The sequence below is a fragment of the Diadema setosum genome, chromosome 9 (assembly GCF_964275005.1).
Source record: "Diadema setosum chromosome 9, eeDiaSeto1, whole genome shotgun sequence".
Taxonomy (NCBI): Eukaryota; Metazoa; Echinodermata; class Echinoidea; order Diadematoida; family Diadematidae; genus Diadema; species Diadema setosum.
In genome coordinates, this window is record NC_092693.1 from 25047568 (window position 1) to 25068009 (window position 20442).

The 20442-nt window shown below is 37.6% G+C and overlaps 1 protein-coding gene across 1 annotated transcript; it reads left to right on the plus strand.

The window, feature by feature from the left end:
• The first annotated feature begins 454 nt into the window (after positions 1-454).
• Positions 455-20188, plus strand: LOC140233259 (scavenger receptor cysteine-rich domain-containing protein DMBT1-like). The gene is made up of 7 exons (XM_072313370.1): positions 455-518; positions 1619-1930; positions 7134-7463; positions 8772-9089; positions 11301-11621; positions 16078-16395; positions 19671-20188. Exons 1-7 carry the CDS (start codon positions 455-457, stop codon positions 20186-20188), a joined length of 2181 nt encoding a protein of 726 aa, XP_072169471.1.
• The last annotated feature ends 254 nt before the right edge of the window (positions 20189-20442 follow it).

Here is a 20442-nt window from a genome sequence, read left to right on the forward strand (position 1 = left end):
TATAAGTAGTATAGTAGGTAAAGTTTACAAGGTTTTTAGGTGTAATAAGTTCTACATCCGGCATCGTACCTATGCCAAAGAGGAGAACATGCTAACACCTAATTGAGGGGAATCTTTATGACAGTAAAACAGCCGAGTGGCGAATGGAGGGGCGTCACTACCTTAGCATCAGAGCCATTTTGCTCCACTTTTGTGTGGTACACGTTATATAATGTGATGTGACTAGGCATTTACTTCATAGTTATATCACTCTGTTGGTGTGTATAATTATACAAGGACAGAAAAATATTCTGGCAGTAATACACAAATTCACTTATCTCTTTGTCGTTGTGCAGAACAAAGAGCTACTGTTGGAGAGAAAAATGATTTGATTTTGCTTCAAATTGTGATATTTCACTTTAATGTTCACCAAGTGTGATATATAATGAGTTGACTTAATGACAGCATAAGCTACATGGAACAAGTGGAAAGCGGAAACACTGTGGTCTGTCATACTACAGTAGAAATAACTCAGCTTGGTACTTAGTGAACTGCCTGTCATTAAGTCAGTAAGGACAGCAGGAACTTGGTGTCACGGCAATTGTAAGTGAAGGAATTGAAAGTAATTAGATTGATGGCATAGGCCCAGTCTTTTTTTCTTTTTTTTTATAACTGCAGAAAGTTCAAAACCTGTGTATTTGTGGCCTCTGGTTCTAGTTTCTGCTACACATTGCGCAAGTACTTTTAAAGCTATTTCTTTTTATGTGTGAATGCAAGGTCATTATTGGTTATAAATATATATTTTTTAAAAGAAGAATACGATGAAATTTGGCCATTTGCATGACTGATCAATACTTACAAAAATGTCATTAACTTTTGTTTCTTGATTAAAGAGTAAAGAGTTAACTGAATTCAAACACAATGCATTGAAGTGCTTATGACAGTACTTATTTATGTACAATTCTTTCTGTTTTTTAGTTGTAGTTCACTGTGTGACTTCGACAATTCCAATAAGAATAGTCACAGCTTTAGGAGTTTTAGTTGTTGATCATTATAAGATCTAAAGTAAAGTTACACCTCAGAGTTTAAAAAAAAATGAGAAACTAATCCCTCGTAACCAGAGACTATGCTCCTCTTGTATGTACAAAGAATAATGGTTGGAATTTTTTGATGTCCTCATACAGTAAATTGACTGTAAATCTGTGGTATTTATTCCCTCTCCATCATAAAGAAGTTTCCAGTTTTATTATTCTGAGGAAAAGTCTGATTACCTACTTTACCAGCATATGAAAGAGATCTAATTTGCAGGGTTGCAAAAGAGGCGCATGAACTTAAATATTTAGTTGATGACCTACATGTCGTGATATGAAGCACCATAGTGATCTTGATGTAAGGTTAATTTTGTCTTGAACCTGAGATGAGAATCAAAAGAAATAAATATGTAAGTGTAGGTTGTTAGAAAGATCGTGTAAAAAGTCTTGAATATATCAGTGAACTCTCTCTCTGCAAGAAGAAAACAAAAAGATTCTTATTCAACTTGGTTTGAGGAAAGCAAAGGCAGACAGTGCTGAAAAGAAAACACGACAAGACAAATTGCCAGGTTGATTGAGATTTGTTTTCTGTGGTTTTCAATATACAGATGTAAGGCTACGTGGTGGGATCAACGAGTGGGAAGGACGTGTTGAGATCTTCCTCAACGGATATTGGGGCACGGTATGTGATGACTCCTGGGACCTGAATGATGCAGATGTAGTCTGCAGGCAGTTGGGATACAGTGGGGCAACGCAGGCACACAGCAGTGCCTACTTTGGTGAGGCGACAGGATTCATCTGGCTGGATAATGTTGCCTGTACAGGAAATGAGAACAGACTCTATGATTGCTCACACAATGGAGTGGGCGAGCACAACTGTGGCCACCATGAAGATGCTGGTGTTACATGCTCCAATTCTGGTGAGTCTAAAAGTGTAGTTCATTACCTGATTTAATGAAGAGACACCTTGTTAAAATTATTTCTTTTTAGGGATCAGAAATGTGGCCTATTGATTGTTTTTGCTACTGTACAGTACGTTCAATGATGGAAAAAGACTGCGTGGACATTTGGAAACTCATGTGTATTAAGATTTTATGTCGATTTTAAGGTGGACCTGTTTAAAAAAATGCAGGAAAGTAACACTTACATGATGGCATAGCAATCAAATTGATATAATCTTAAGGTTCTTAACTCTCCTAGTGCTTTAAAAGTGTTCTTAATGTGTAGCCAGCATAACATTTTGTTTGTATAATACTACACTTGTATATCACATGCTGTATATAATTTTTTTTTCTTTTGTAGACAGGTAAAGGAAATCTCTCCATGAATTCTAGTGTAAAATTATATCAAATTCTTGCTCTGACTATGCAGTATCTTTTTTCTTTTTTTTTTGGATAGCTCTTGGGACCCACTCACTTCAAGAAGTAAAAAGTCCAAAATGTGCCACATCCCACACCACACACACTGACAGTGTAGCATCATGAACATTCTCGAATAAGACCATCTCTAGTGCCTTTTGTTATCTTGAATCTAGTCTTTCACTTACTTTTGTCTTTTCATTTATCAACTCTTTGGTATGCTGCTTAATACATCCACAGTCTTTTAGTGAGAAAAGCAAATACAACAGCACATGATATTTTAGAAGGCACTTGAGATGAGTGTTGTATGTCACTAGCTTTCTGTTTAGGTCCTTGACTATTCTTCCGTCATTGGGGGATATTCACCATCACTTCCTGATCAACTCTTCCTGGTCTGGTGGCTTGATGGGCTGTTACACATCTGCACCTTTCATTGCTGCCAGCTCAGTCAAGTTCATGACATACCTCTTCAAATGAGGGATAGTCATACATTGTACATACAGCTGTATAGTTGGTGGTCGTCCAATCTGTCATTTATGCAGTTTTTGTATATTACATGTAGGAATGATATTTCAAGATAATCATGTTTGAAGTTTACCCATTTTTCAGTCATGATTGCAACACTTAATATGTGGCATTTCCAATTATTTGTGTAAAATCTCAGATTATAATTCTTACTCTAAATGTATAATGTTTTCATCGAATTGTATTGTTTGGAAATAATGGCATATTGCTGTTTTTTAACACGCATGCTTATGGGGAAATGAACAAAATAAAACGACAACACATGTTGTAAAAGTGATGATTACACAAAAATTTCATGAAATTGGAAGCTGAAAATTTCACAGTATGTTCAATGGAATGTCCATTGTCAAAATGACTGAAAATTGAAAATTTGACCAAAAATCGTTATATACAACAGTTGAGATGACCCCTGACAGTATGTTTGAAAGTTGCATTAGGATTCATCTGTGGTGTGCTGGCAAAAGTGTTATGAAAAAAATTGGTGATTGTAGGTGTTCTAATTTTAACCTGTTTGTAACTGAACCTCCCAAAACCACCCATCAGACTACTCCATAAACCGTCCGAAACTGCCTGTCCTCTTTTTTTTTTATAGTTTCATGCTTTATACTAGTATTTTTATTGTTTTCATATGGAATATATAATTATGTAATTTGAAAGAAGTCAGAGGTCAACAAAAGTATGTCAGAGTTATTTCTGTGACACACAAGTCTCTTGGTAAAATCTTGATTGGCTTTCATATAAACATAACTTATGATAGACAAAAATAAACATGTAGTGATCCATTTTGCATAATTTAGAGAGTTGTCGAAATGAGAGTAATATCGATGTACGGTACCGTCCAGGGAACAATAGGCCATTATGTACAGAATCTTCACTTGCTAAAACAAAGCTTTTGCATCCAAGTAAAGTTACTACACTGTGCAATGTACATGTTGTACATGTACATTAGACTCAACTTGAGCGCAATCTATGTGTACAACCAAAATACTGTATGCCAGAAGTGAGTGGGTCCTGGATTTGACTTAAATTTTGTATGGTTATTGTATTTTCATGTACATCATGTAGAGTTGTCAGTGAGAATTTAGTATATACCTTATCTCTGTCACTTTGTATTGGTATGGGGTGTGTTTTTGTACTGTACATGTCTGTAAAAAAGAAGTTTCCCCCAATATACTGTGGGCATACAGCTGTACAAAGTGTGGATTTAGTAATTACAAGTACAGTTGTATGCTGTAATATCATTAGTAAAAATCAGTGAAGCTTGAGGAAAAATAAGCAGTCCATTCCAAAGTAATACATTTTTAACAGTTTGGGTGCCACCATCACATGATGACAAGACTGCATTTAGTGACGTTACAGCAGAATATTGAATAAGGATATAGAGAAAATATAAACAATTCCACAAAATTTAGTTTTTCTAGTATATATAATGAAAGGGCAACTGACTTTCAACTTTCAATAAGCAAGGTGAATGATAGTTTCCTTAACACCCAAAGGAATGTACATTGAATAATTACATGTATATATATATATTTGTTATTACCTCCGCCAAGGGAGGAGGTTATGTTTTCGTTACCGTTGGTTTGTGTGTTTGTTCGTTAGTTAATTAGTTAGTTTGTCCGTGTTCAAAATAACTCAAAAAGTACACTTTGTAGTTAAAGGGATCATACAGTTTTGGTTGAGACCTAATTTCAGGTTTCTAACTTTTTTGGTGAGATAATGAGAAACCTCTTATGAAATATGAAAGAGCATGTAATTCTCTGAGGAATTCAACATTTATTTGATGAAAATTGGTTTTGAAATGGCCGAGATATCCAAAAAAGAGCAATTCTAATAAAGTGTGGGACCCACACTTCATTACGATCGCTTTGTTTTACTTTATTTTTGGATGTTTCAGTCATTTCAAACCCAATTTTCATCAAATAAACTTTGAATTCCTCTTAAAATGTTATGCTCTGTACTATATCATAAGTGTTTTCTTGGTATCTCGCCAAAAGTTAAAAGCCCAATTCTCATCTCCACCAATACTGTACACTGTACTATCCCTTTCATGGATTGGGATGAAACTTGCTGGAAAGGTTGAGAATGACACAAGTAACAAACGATTATAGTAGGGCAGATATGTAGCAAAAATTGGTCGAGATGAGCACTCACATCCAGTGGAAAGAATGAAATTTTGCATTTAGGGGTATTTTGGGGCGCTGATTTAAAATATTGCGGGATCCAAGAGATCTGACCACGGGTTCGGCCGCCATTTTGAATTCTAATATGGCCGCCATCACAAAGCAAATCTAAAGATCACTATCTTCAGTTCTGAATGACCTGTGGCACCAAAACTTGGTACACAAGAGCGTTTTGACATATTGAATTTGATGAAAGATTAATTTGAAATGTCTGACAAACATCGAATAGCCGCCATTTTGAATTCCAATATGGCCGCCTCGAAATGTTCAACATCCCTATCTCGAGTTCTAAGTGGTGAGTGGCGCTGAAATAAGGTGCAAACAAGTATATTAACATACTGTGTTTAAAAATTGACTAATGTGATGTGTCTGACAAATGCAATGCCCGCTATTTTGAATTCCAATATGGCTGTGAAGACAAACTTAGCGGCTAACATTCACGGGCATGCCAAAAAGTGCAGCAAAAGTGAAGCACAATGCACCTTTCACTGACGTCACAATGTAAATACAGCAGCGCGCACTCAATCAGTTACAAACGCGCGCTCAATCAGGTAGCCTGCATAATTTACAAACCCAAGATAGAGATTTTCAACACTCCAACATGGCAACTCTGTAGGAAAATTCAAATTGGCTGCCGTGCAGCTTGTCAGACATATCAAATACATGCAAGTCTGTTATTGAAGTCATCATATCACCATGCTTTTATGTATCAAATTTCAATGGCTTATGTCATTCAGAACTGAAGATAGGGATCTTTGACGGCAGCCATATTGGAATTCAAAATGGCGGCCGACCCCGTGACCAGATCTCTTGGATCCAGCAATTTTTGAAATCATCACCCCAAAATACCACTATGTGCAAAATTTCATACTTTCTGCCGGATGTGAGCATCTTTTTCACATATCTGCCCCACTATTAACTTTTGGTAGTGATCCGAGAATTTTGGGGGAATTTATGAAGGATTTTTTATATTTTGGCAGGTACATAGGGTCAATGAACTTGGGAGTTCAGGCTGTGCGTATTTGAGGTTTGCATGCGCGCACTAAAGTGCATGCTCTAGTTTCTGTTAGGGCGAGGCACGCCGTGCAGCTGAGGGTTTATGACGTACAATGTAACAAAGGCTTCTATATTGGGAAATCGGGCGACTTTCAGCACACAATGCTATAAGTACGTATGGGTAGAAATCACTGATATCTCTATGGAAGAACAAGATCAGTGGTGGAAATGAGCTGCATGCTTGGCGGAGGTCTGCGCTCTCAGAGTGCTTCTCTAGTTTATGTTTTTATTTATTATGTATATTTATTATATTATAAAGTTTTGTGGAATTATTTTCTTAATATCTTCTCTCTCTTTTTCTTTTTTTTCTTTTTTTTTTTGCAGTGATGCCACAAAGTTTTGTAGTCTTCTATAATATCCAGGGATGGCAGCACCAAATCTATAAAAAATCATAACTGTCTGATTTTCCTCAAACTTCACATATGATTTTGACTCATATTGCTGCATTCACTCTATAGACCAGCTCATTATTCCACTTTGTGCATGAGCAGAAAAAGGTCATGTGTACTAACAGGCAGTTTGGTTTGTTAATTCACTGAGATAAGCATCTGTGATGTAATGATTATTCACTGTGATCTTCATCTACATGGTGCTTGCCAGCACATCCACCAGGTTCCGACAGCAAGCCTGGTATTTGGCAATATCCAGATAAAATGGTTATTGATTATTGCATTCAATATAAAACAATGAAATGAATGCCTGCTGAAATGTCAACTGTTCTGGTCACATTGGCCCTGTTTTATGAAGAGTTATAAATGATTATATAGTTGATTTCTATGGTAAGTCTCTGGCAGCCTGTGTGGTAAGGAAATTTATGATCGATTATATTGGTAAAACGGGGGCCTGGTCTGAACTAAATTTCATTCTTTGTTTGGAACCTGCAAAATGAGGACAGACAATCATCAGGAGAGAGGAAAAACTTTATAATTGTATGATTAATAAGTCAAGAACTTTGATTTGATGGATGCCAAAGAAATTATACCCTTTTTCATTTTGTATAGCACTCTCAGGTGTCAATGGTGAAGTGCGTCTTGTAGGAGGCAGTGTAGCACATGAGGGTCGTGTGGAATTATTTTACTCTGGCTCGTGGGGAACAGTCTGTGATGACCTTTGGGATATCACTGATGCAGATGTTGTCTGTCGGCAACTTGGTTACACAGCAGCAGAAGCCGCGTATGATAGTGCGTTCTTCGGCCAAGGATCAGGGAATATTTGGTTGGACAATGTGGAGTGTGTTGGAAGTGAAACAGCCATTAGTCAGTGCAGCCATTCTGGATATGGTTTGCACAACTGTGGACACTCAGAAGATGCTGGTGTGAAGTGTATATCAGGTAAGGATGACATATTGGGAGATGGCAAAATTGCAATATCTTCTTTTAAACTTGGTAGTAAAATTGTGAGATATAGCCTTGACATGGCAAGTGCAAATACAGTGCTTGATTGATAGTTGGGGTTCAGTACAATTGATAAGACATAGATCTATCATAGGGGATATAAACATTGCATGCTCTTTGTTGTTTGTTTTTTACTCTCACATACAAATAATGATTTGAGAACTCAAGCACTATGCTGGCATCATTGCATGTTTAGGTGACATTGATAAAATTCAGTTGATATGTGTGATCAGATGGTATCAATTGTATATGTTTGAATATTAACAAGCAATCCTCGATCCTTTCTGGTGCAAGGGGAGTTCTGTGTTGCATGTATTCTGTGGTGCTGCTGCACTTTGAGTACAAGTTCTGCAGAATCTATTGAGCACCAGCATGGGATTAATTATGTGTGTTTCCCACCCTATACAGAAATGTGAACTGCTATGTTATATTGCCCTGATAATACATGGTGATTATGTATGGAGGGGTCAACCCAGATGTCAGTTAATGGTCAATAGATAGATTTCCCCCATATGTAGCCAAGTGACAGTGTATGGTCAAGAGGTTTAGTTTGTTAGCAAAATCACTTTAAATGGAAGTTGGCTTGTGTCTCTTGCGCAGAGCTACCAAGTCTCCCTGATTCTGCAGGAGTCTCCGTGAAAATGTCAAAATCTGTTCATGTCTGAATAAGAGAATATAAAAATCTCCCTGATTTGGAAATAATTTTTGCCCATTGAAATGCATGTAACACACAGATATCTCCCTGATTGCTGTGTGGAATCTCCCTGATTTGGAAAAAAAAAAGTGGGAATGTTGGCAGACCTGCTTGTGAACATCAAGATGGTCTATAGGAGCAGGGAGTGTCAGAGAGTCAATTGAAGAAGTGAATCTGATTTGTCTTCATATACAAAAGGCCTGCACATCTACAAGTACAATGTATTTCATCTTGGTAGTATGACACTGGGTCAGATGCAAGCAATACTTAACACCAATAGCAACATTGATATGTCTATACAATGTTACGTGCTATTTCAAGGAACTGAGAAACTGAATTCTGTCCAACTTTGATAGTATTGTTTCCCTGCACAAAGTAAATTTTTATCTAGTGTATTATGTTTATGAGGCTTCATCAGTAGAAAACTGAAGTGAGCTGGACACAGTTACATGTACATAAAAGCAAGAAATTTGATTAAATAGGTATTTAGTTATACAGTGCTTGATGTGAGATATCGGTGTTTGTACTTTCTTCATCTGAATACACATTAGGATCTGATGATAACATCCGACTGGTGGGTGGAGGTGACAGTTACGAGGGACGCGTGGAGGTGTACTACCAGAATGAGTGGGGCACAGTATGCGATGACTCTTGGGATATTGTTGATGCCCAAGTTGCTTGCCGACAACTTGGTTTTGCCACAGCGGATTATGTATCATCCTTTGGGGAAGGGTCTGGCAGAATCTGGTTGGATGACTTGCAGTGCACAGGTTCAGAGTCCAGTCTTGCAAACTGTGTCCATAGTGGCTGGAATAACCACAATTGCAGGCATTCAGAGGATGCTGGTGTGAGGTGTTCCAATGCTGCAAGTAAGTGAGGTGGTAATGATTGGCAGTTGCCAGGAATGGCCTGTTTAACTCTGAAGTGCTAGCATTGTTGTGGAAATACATGAGGAAAATACCAATAGTGTGTTCAACTTATGTTATACAAATATAATTGTGTGAGTGCAAATAATATGTTCCCAAAAGTATTAAAAAAACTAGAAAAGAAGCTCTCTGTTATGATATGATTGTGAATAGACTTTCTAGCACAATGTAGACTCATTTGAGCAAATTAGTGTAAAAGTGAAAGTTTTTGCAGCGTGGAAAATTTTGCACATTTCAGGCAACTGCAATGTAGAAACTAGTGTGAAAATAAAAGCATGCGAATATCTCTGCTGGTTATACATATTGTATGTACCACTTTGTATTTTCTTCATTCCGTGGAATTAAAAAAACACCAAATTCATTTTACTCGGCCAAGCACAAAAATTTACTCATAGAATGCAACATTATCCACTTTTATAGTATTCCCTACAAGTTGGTTTATCAGATATGTATATATATATACATACATACATACATGCATACATACTTGTACATGTATAGAAATAGTAAAGTCATGATAGAGGAATGCATTAAAGGCGCACAGTCCCGGTGGGTTAGAGGGCGCTGTTGGATGATACTGCTGATCACCATTAGCATGATATGAAGATTGCCGAGGTTGAGCTGTCCTCAAGAGTAAAGTGCATAGGTGTTGATAGGTAACGTTGCCTTTGTTGTCTTCTCTGCGCGTCACGCAGTCTGTAGTGATGCCAGGAAGCATGCTAATGTGCTTCTTAGTATGACGTCACAAAAGAAGTTTGCTAAAGCTGCCATCCCCCTCAGCCAAATCATGAGCCGAACTGTGATCGGACCTCTGGCTGCAGTGGATCGGACTTCTTTAGACTCGGGGAAATGGGCCAAAGCGTAAGCGCTAAAGAGGAGTCGATAGCATAAGTCTCTATAGGAAACTTGCACTGTGCGCCCACGTACGCATTTGACTAAATCACCGGGACCATGTGCCTTTAAATGCCAATTAGTTTTAATTCAAAATCCAAATTTTCGGGGCCTCCCCCTTCATCAGGAATGAAAGTGCTTATAAATTTTCACAGTGATATTAACAGTATGGAGTTAATTTCCCATTGCACACACTAATAGGATATTAACGCCATACTGTTGATATCACTGTGAAAATTCATAAGCAGTTGCATCCCTGACGAAGGAGGAAGCCCCCCAAAATTTGGGTTTTGAATTAAAACCAACTGGCATTTAATGCATTCTTCTATCGTGACTTAACTATTTCTGTTACTATCACTGCCAATACGCAGATCTAATAAAATGTTTACATACATGTGTATATATATATATATATATATATATATATATATATAGAGAGAGAGAGATAGATAGCGAAGAATCAAGAAATAAACTAGTAATGCATTATTTCACCAATAAGAATGAGTTTATTGAACAACTCAAATTTTCAGTGGCCTCCACCTTCTTCAGGAGTCTCGACGGGGAATGTCAATACCAAAACATAAATTGAACATGAAGAGCGCGCACTCATATACACAGAATTGGTTGCTATGAGAGTGCGTACCCTTTACAATGATGTTGCCAGTAGACGCAATGTAGCAATGTTCAATTTATGTTTTGGTATTGACATTCCCCGTCGAGACTCCTGAAGAAGGTGGAGGCCACCGAAAATTTGAGTTGTTCAATAAACTCATTCTTATTGGCGAAATATTAATGCATTACTAGTTTATTTCTTGATTCTTCGCTATATTGGAGCCAATACGTGAATTCGCAACATATATATATATATATATATATATACATTCATGTACATGTACATATAAACATGTATACGATATGCATTACAATATATCCTTGTTTTATGTGTAGATGAACATTCATGAGTTCCAGTAATGTTTGATTTCCCAGGTCATGCATTGAAGATTGCAGACAAATTAAAATTTGTATGATCACTGAGAAAAAAGTTCTGCCAACTTCATTGAAACTCTGCACTTTGTTCATAAATGCAATCAGCTTATAAACTTCCTATGTCAATGTGCATTCTTATCAAACTTTATGTCATAATGCATAGGGATACCATAATCCTTGTAATTGGTAATACAATGGTCTTCCTGTGAAACAGATTTGCTCGTGAAACTTGGGGCTTACATAGTTTCAATATTTTACCTTTCATAATAATCCAAGGGGAGTCTCAGCTTCGGTTGGTAGATGGGAGTACCAACAGGGAAGGGCGAGTGGAGATCTACCACAACGGTATCTGGGGAACAGTGTGTGATGATGACTGGGACGTGCGTGATGCTGAGGTGGTGTGCAGAGAGCTCGGCTTCCCGGGTGTTGACAACTCCCATAGCAGTGCACACTTTGGCACTGGGACAGGAACTATCTGGCTCGACAATGTGGACTGTCAGGGTGGGGAGTCCAGGTTGGAGTACTGTTCACACAATGGCTGGGGGAACCACAACTGCGGCCATGGTGAAGATGCTGGTGTTTCTTGTTCATCAGTTGGTAAGTTTAATTCAAAATATCATCTGCAAATTCTGCAGCATTGTAAGGAGAGTAAATGTCTGAAAAGCATTTTGATTTATCTGAATGAATGTCTTATGGGTAAACATAAAAACATTTACTGTGGCATAATCAATATTTATTCATTTTGAAATTATCTAAGAAATTGATGCTGATAAAGTAAGATTGTATAGCAGATTACTCAAATGAAATCTTAATTAAAGGCATAATTTACACTGTGCAGATGAAACAAAAACCCAGCATTAGTGCTTTAAAATAGTCCTAAAATGTGAGTTAGGGATAGAAACAACTGCTGTAAAAATTTGAATCGGTAAAATTGATATTAAGTATTGTTAAATATACAAAATGTGAACAGTAGTTATAATAAAAATGTTTCCAGACTAAACCGTCTACAGTTACGGTTTATTGAGAAAAATACAGATATCTCCTCATATTTTAGCCTTTATCGTGAAAATTGAATATGATAGGATGTTTTGTGGTACAACAGACCTACACATATGCATTAAATGTCATATCTTGACTTTTTTTTTAAAATCACTGTTCCCAAAGGTAAACAGGACCTTTAATAACAGGTCTCCGAACTCTTATTACCCAATCATGACTTCTGTATAAAGATAAAATGCATCTGCATCTGTTGTGCATCTATTTCTCTATATTTCCGTGTCCTTTTTAGGTGATCCGAGTATCCTCTCGGATCACCTTCTGTATCTGTACTGAATCTTTCTTCTTTCTTTGTTTCTTTCTTTATTTCTCCTCAAAAGTTGTGCAGAGGTTAGCTCAGAAAGTGCATTGCCTCTCAATGTCAAACTTATACCATATATGTATCATGTCGCAAAGACGACAGCGCAAGTAAAATCATAGTGATCAGTCGACCGTGACGTCACTATGACGTCATTATATGAAAACACATTTTCATGCATATCTCATTAATGGAATAGAACATTTCAATGAAATTTACGTCACATATATTTCAAGTCATGCGAATTCTACTCATATTCTCAAAATTCATTTTTATCACAAAACGCGCGCGTACGCGCGCGTTGAAATATTTGCATGCTCAAATCGAGCTCAAAATTTTTTTGCACACGTTTCAGACCATTTGGAGCATTTTTTGAAAAATTGAAAAAATTGGACGGGCGCGTACGCGCGCGCACATATTCGCACGCACAGCTCATATGAAATAGAAATTTTCAATTTTTTCACACGGATCGGATGTCCGAAATGTCAAGGAATATTTATACCAAGTTTCAAGTCGATCCGATTCAATATGACGTCATACGGGCCCGTCAAATTCAAAATTCCGCGCGTGCGTCAATGGGGATACACAGTGCAACTATGCCAAAAAACCGCCAATTTTAAATCGGATTTTACTCGTCAGGATGGACGGTGACCCCCCATTTTCTTGACATATTCTGAAAGCTGATGAGTTGTACATGTCATTTCATGGGCTGGCTATGCTGACAAAATGATTAAATGATATCAAATTTCTTAATAAAGTAAAAAAAGTAAATTTTCAAAATGACGTCATCAAATTTCAAGTTTGCTCGAGCGTATCTCACTTATCCTTTGCCAATTTTCACCTAGACTTCAATATGTTGTAGCTTATGAAATGCTCTTTCATAAATGTAATTACACAATTTTGATTAGATGACGACATCACCTCGAAAAAATGGATTGAAGGTAACCTTGTCAAATTTGACCAGTTTACGTGTAATCTCTATGGGAGTGCAATTTTCATGGAAATGAAAATTGACATGACTATCTTTATCGAGCACTAGCTCACTTATGCTTCGGTGAATTTCTCTAAGATTTTAATATGTTTTAGCTGAGACGTAGGGCTATCGTGAGTGTGCCATTCGTTTTTTCATACGTTGTCGGGATCACGTGAAAAAACTTGGTTGAAATTAAAGCTTATCTTCGATGTATTGTAATATTTCTTTCTTTTTACAACTTTATGTGCAATAACTCAAGAAAAACATACCCTATCACCACCATATTTTGCACATGTTTAGTTCATGTCACGTACATTATTTCATAAAATAACAACTACTTGATCGGACAACATCTTGGGTATGTAAATTAGGGTCAAAGGTCACAAATGTTTCATCCTGTATCTTGGTGAATACATGTCTTATCTTTCCCATATTTTGCACACGCAAAGATCATGTTACAACAATCATTTCACAAAATAACCACTTTTTGCTCATATGCCATCTTGTCTGTGCAAAGTGGGGTCAAAAGGTCATATGTACTTCTTTCTGTTTCTTCGTTATGACGTGTTATCTCTATGGGAGGGAATTTTTCTAGATGTGAAAATTGACATGATTGTCTTTATCGAGCACTAGCTCACTTACCCTTCGGTGAATTTTTCTCAGATTTTAATATGTTGTAACTGAGACTTTGCGCTATCGTTATGTGCCCTTTGTTTTTTCATACGTTGTCGGGATCACGTGAAAAAACTTGGTTGAAATTAAAGCTTATCTTCGATGTATTGTAATATTTCTTTCTTTTTACAACTTTATGTGCAATAACTCAAGAAAAACATACCCTATCACCACCATATTTTGCACATGTTTAGTTCATGTCACGTACATTATTTCATAAAATAACAACTACTTGATCGGACAACATCTTGGGTATGTAAATTAGGGTCAAAGGTCACAAATGTTTCATCCTGTATCTTGGTGAATACATGTCTTATCTTTCCCATATTTTGCACACGCAAAGATCATGTTACAACAATCATTTCACAAAATAACCACTTTTTGCTCATATGCCATCTTGTCTGTGCAAAGTGGGGTCAAAAGGTCATATGTACTTCTTTCTGTTTCTTCGTTATGACGTGTTATCTCTATGGGAGGGAATTTTTCTAGATGTGAAAATTGACATGATTGTCTTTATCGAGCACTAGCTCACTTACCCTTCGGTGAATTTTTCTCAGATTTTAATATGTTGTAACTGAGACTTTGCGCTATCGTTATGTGCCCTTTGTTTTTTCATATGATGTCGGGATCATGTTACAATACTTGGTTGAAATTAAAGCTTATCTTCGATGTATTGAACTATTTCTATGTTTCTGCAACTTTCTTTGCAATAACAAAGGAACAACAGCCCCTATCACCCCCATATTTTGCACATGTTTAGTTCATGTCACGTACATTATTTCATAAAATAACAACTACTTGATCGGACAACATCTTGGGTATGTAAATTAGGGTCAAAGGTCACAAATGTTTCATCCTGTATCTTGGTGAATACATGTCTTATCTTTCCCATATTTTGCACACGCAAGATCATGTTACAAGACTCATTTCACAAAATAACCACTTTTTGCTCAGATGCCATCTAGGTTGTGCAAAGTGGGGTCAAAGGTCATATGTACTTGTTGCTGTATCTTCGTTATAGTGTATACAGATTTGGTACCAAAGATGGCAGATATGACTCCCTTTTCTAAATGAGAATCCAAACATCACACGGCCAATGTCTCTGAACACAGATGAAACCTGCATGGCCATGCCTATTGCGATCAGGACTTGAATCATTGATTAAAAAAAAAATCGGATCACCTTAATTTGTCAGTGATGACAAATTACAATCTCTAGTTTTTTATATACTTCTCTTGAAGATTGCTGAGTCTGTTGTGCCATTTTGGCCGATACGTTGTCTTCCTCTCATGTTAGTCTTGTCTCATTTTGTCTTGTCTCTTACTGTAAAAGTGGAAATTTTCGCAGTGTTGAAATTTTTGCGCATTTCGCGCAACCAGAAACTAGTGCGAAAATAAAGACACGCGAATATTTTTGCTTGCCATGCGTTCCTGTGCGTGATGTCTTGATTCCGCGGAATTAAAAACACGCGAAACTCTTCTGACCCGGCCTAGCGCGAAAAATTAGTCGCGCGAAAATATCCACTTTTACAGTAGTCTTCCTTTAAAAGTTTCATTGTTGTTCCAGTCTAGTTTTATATTCATTCACATGTGTGTATGTGTGTCTATTTGTTACTCTGTCTTGTTAGTGGGCTTCCAGACCTTTTTTTTCTTGACATTTTGCGTTTTTGTCCTTTGTGCATAAACTTATTTTTTTGTTGACATTCTGTACCTGAGGGACCCACCAGTGGGTCCCTCCTTTTTTCGAAGTTTGCGTATTATTTCATTTTCATCACTTCAGTTTTCATGACAACGTATAATTATAATTAGGTTCCACAATTATTGTATACTCTTCTCAGTTTACTATATTTTGCTTATGAAACCTTATTCTCTGTTACCATCAAAAGATGAAATCAAATTTGAATTGAATTTATTTGAAATGCACCCTTACAATTCCTTCATTGCAATAATACACAACCAAATGACTGATTACCATGACAATTTTGCATTTCTAACTGTTCTGTAAAGATCAGTAATCTCATAGTCCATGATGCATCTTTCTCTTCTCCCAACAAGGTGTGTCAGAGGGTGACATACGACTCAGTGGAGGTAGTGGCAGCCATGAGGGCCGTGTGGAGATTTACCACAACAGTGAATGGGGAACAGTGTGTGATGATGACTGGTCAGTCAATGAGGCGAAAGTGGTCTGCAACAATCTTGGCTTCAACTCTGTGGCAGAAGCTGATGTAGACGGCTTTGAGGCCTCGTCAGGGACCATCTGGCTGGACAATGTCAACTGTGCTGGAGATGAGAGCTCTCTTATTTACTGCACCCACAATGGTTGGGGCATCAATGACTGCACTCATAGTGAGGATGTCGGTGTGCGATGCAGCAGTGAGTTTAACAATATACCTTCCTCTTTTTATGCCTCCTTCATTAACCCATATCTGCTGGTTGCATAATGCAGTCTAGAAGCTGTCATTGCTGGAGGCTATTCAGGGGTATTAGGAATTCCGTAAAGGGGAGGCGCCTTTGCAAAATTAATGGGGGGCGCCACCCATTTTTTCTTTTGTTTTAACAAAAAATTAAAGAGGGGGCGCGCACCCGGTGCGCTCCCCTCTGGATCCGCCACTGCTATTTCATGTATGTACATTCACTAAATTGTGCCGTCTCAAATTCAAGGTGATGTCACCAACACCTATGAAAACAAAAAAGAAAACTGTAGATCAATTGAAAGAGAAAGAAATGGCCTTTCATATAAGGTGTAAATCGGTGTCATGTCATGGATTATATGATGTCATATGATTTTGATATTTTTGTATGATTTACATATTATGAATAATCATATCGCTTATTCAAAAGAAACCAATAATGAAAAATATCCATAGCCTTTATATAGAAAAACAGCCATCAATTTTGAAATCTTCATAATGTAAGCTTTCCAATGGTATATAATTCATAGGGTATAATGCTTACAAATATGAAGAAATATCGAATAATAACTCATAGATCAGTGCTCTGAGGACTAATGTGGTCTATAAACTCATAAGTGCTATGAATAGGACTACAGTAAAGTAGGCCTATATGTACACATATGTACATAGACCTATTCTGTCAGCAACCTGCTGTGAAACCTGAAAAGTGAATACCAATCCAAAATGAAAATATCAGTAACAGGAAATGATGCAAAGGACTGTTGGATATCAGGTCAGAGTTCACAGGCTATTATAAGCTATATAAATGATGTCATCGTCCAAGCCATTTCTGCTACGGATTTTATACCGTAGATCGTCATTCGCAGCGTTTACGTGAAGTATGGGATATCCTGTAAATTGGTTTATATGGGTTAACGGAAAGTCATACTTTCACATCCTGTAGTACATAATCGACAGCTCTGTGTTTTTAACCTGTTGAGGACGAGTCCCGAGTATAGTCGGGCAAGTGACTATGGGAAATGCGTGTTGTAGCAAAATCAAACTGTCCTCAACGGGTTAAGATTTGTGGAATTAATTGTGGTCCTTTAGCAGCGAAACCAACACTCTAAAAAACCCAAAACACATTAGACTGAACAAGGATGATCTGTTAGCTTCGCCATAAGAATGCATGAGTAGGAGGCTCAGATATTCCAGAAATGTAACAGTATAATTCTATTACCTGTACAATATTTCTTGCTTAACAAGGCCGCCTGTGTAGAATTTATGCACGTTTTCTTCTTTTTTTTCTGCTTCCGTGAGCCCCCACTCATGCATTCTTATGGTGAGACTGGCATGCCATCATCCTTGTTCATTGTAATTTCTTATAAATTCTGAAAACATTCTTATTCCTTCTCCCAATCACTATAAATTCTGAAACTCTGTACCCAGTAAAACCACTTTATAGTTGTTCATATGTAAAGTCTGGAATTAGCCCAAGTTCTCCTTTAAATGTGCCATTGGCATTGCAGCTTTGCACTGGTTTGTGATAGCTCTTTCTCAGCACTGGAGCACAAATAATCATAATGAGGGGCAACTGGCAGTGCTTGCGATACTCTCTTTGAGGTTCCATGCTCCGTGCTAACATTTTTGGCATTCTTTCCTAGTTAGGAGCAATGTATGGCAGAGCAGGACTGTGGGAAGATTGTTGACAGTTACATTTGCTGAATGTACAGTACTTGTCCATGGCAAATACTGCTACAATTTCTGCATTGCACACAGGGCCTGTGCCGCATTTTAACTCGTCAAGGACGAGTCCTGAGTATACTCGGGCAGGAGTCTATGGGAAATGCGTGTTGTAGCAAAATCAGCCCATCCTCAACAGATTAAAAGTGGGGGGGGGGCAGTTTATATTTCTGGTGTCACTTCAGGGTTTCATCAACTGACAAGCAAAAAAAAAAAAAATGAATAAAAATAAATAAATAAAAGGCCTTCAGTGCAATTTTATGATACAACTTCCAGGGTTAATCGGCTATTAAACAAGCAAAACCCACGCCCCACCCCCAGGTCGTGGTACATGTTCCTGTTGCTTCATGCCATGGTTTAAAGGGACTGAACAGTACTGGTTGAGGTAGGGATTCATGTTTTGAACATTCCTAAGTGAGATACTGAAAAGCCTCTTATGAAATGTGAAAGAGCATGTAATTTTAAGAAGGATTCAACGTTTATTTGATGAAAATTGGTTTTCAATTGGCTGAGATATCCCAAAAAGTGCTAATAATAAAAGGCGACATGCCCCAACTTTATTAGTATCTCTTTGTTTCACCTTGTTTTTGGATATCTCAGCCATTTCAAAACCGATTTTCATCGAATAAACTATTGATACCCCTTAGAACTGCATGCTCTTTGACATCTCATAGAGTGGTTTCTGAATATCTCACAAAACGTTAAAAGCTAAATCTTCACCTCTACCAGAACTGTACACACCCTTTAATGAGTCTAAAAGAGAACAAATAATTAAATTCAGATGTGATATGACAGTGAGAAAACACATGCTTTGAAAAGAGTAAGTATTTATGGGTCATATTTGGTTGCAAAATTAGAAAGTAAAATATTGCACTAACCATATTTAAAAAAAACTTGTCCTTTTAATCATGTTATCAAGTTTCTCCAAAATGTTGTACTTCTGACTTGCTGGTGACACAATGAGGTAGAATTTACAGCACAATATAAGCAGTCTGGACATTGGGATATCATTCTTTATTTATTGTTAACTGTTCACACACCCAGTGAAAAGGATTTTGTCCCTACAAGACAGACCCCCCGCTCTGCTCTTGGGACACATTGATTGCAGTGAGACTGGCCACTAACCCAGTAACTAATCAGTATGGTGGGGTGGCAATACAGATGCATGTTATTCACAAACACTCTTCTAACACAGCAATATATTGGGGAGTGTATTAATCGCCTTCAGAGATGATTCTAGTTTGTTTTTGTTTTTCTCTCATAGTTACCGAACTGATTCCTTATGGAAACACAAGAGATGGTGTTCTCCAAATTATTGACCACTCAGGAAAAAATGTACATCAAATCCGTAGGAAAACTGTGAAATGTATTGCAGATTTCACTTTTTGCTGTTATTGAAGGATGATGCTTCTGTAATGATTGTTATCCTGCAGTGAGCAAGTTTGATCACAGGTGTCGTTTGTGTGTAATTTCCAATTTGTGTGTTCATACTTGATCCTTTTCTTCACACAGATGGTGGACTCACTGCAGGAGAAATTGCTGGTATAGTCGTTGGATCTCTACTGGGTGTGGTAGTGCTCTATTACATTTGTAAGCACTGCAAGGAGCAGAACAAGGATCAGGTCACAACCAGCAACACCGTTCCTACAGCTGCTCTCTCCCCAAATACGGCACAACCTCCACCTCAGCTTGGGAATTCTCAGCCTGTGTTCTCATTGAGTGGTGGGATTGGGTATACCACAGCCAACAATGCTGTTCATATGCCCATGCCACAAGATAATATTCCTGATGTGCCACCACCCTCGTACGACTCGATCTCAAAGTATACAGTCTCCCCACTTGATGGGGTGACACCCACTACAGGTTATAATGCCCCAACAGAGCCACCGATGGAGCCACCACCGTATACTTCTACAGGGGGGGAGTTTGTTCCCCCACCTCCTCCTCTTAGCATTCCTTATACCTACCATACTCCAGATCAGTCACCATATCCTACCTCACCCTCTGCCTTAGCTCCCATCAATACATAGACAACTGTGAGTGCCAAGAGAGACATGGGGTTTAACAAACTTTGTACTTCGTATTTATGAATGATAGGTGTAAAATATTTTTGTCAATACAGTGAGTGTTTAACACTTCTAAGAATTATTTTTGAGTACCTATACTGTAAATAGCATCTCTTTATATGTGGAAGTATTTCTTTCTTCATCAGCCTCTGCAGCATTGTAATTTTACACACTACCTGTACATATTATAGATATATATATATATATATATGGAAACA

What these genes read in the sequence shown, in the direction of transcription:
- LOC140233259 (XM_072313370.1), top strand. Translation starts at nt 455, where the DNA reads ATGGAACAAGTGGAAAGCGGAAACACTGTGGTCTGTCATACTACAGTA. An exon ending in AGTAGAAATAACTCAGCTTG is followed by an intron (nt 519 to 1,618) that starts GTACTTAGTGAA and finishes TTCAATATACAG; the next exon opens with ATGTAAGGCTACGTGGTGGG. An exon ending in TGTTTCTTGTTCATCAGTTG is followed by an intron (nt 11,622 to 16,077) that starts GTAAGTTTAATT and finishes TCTCCCAACAAG; the next exon opens with GTGTGTCAGAGGGTGACATA.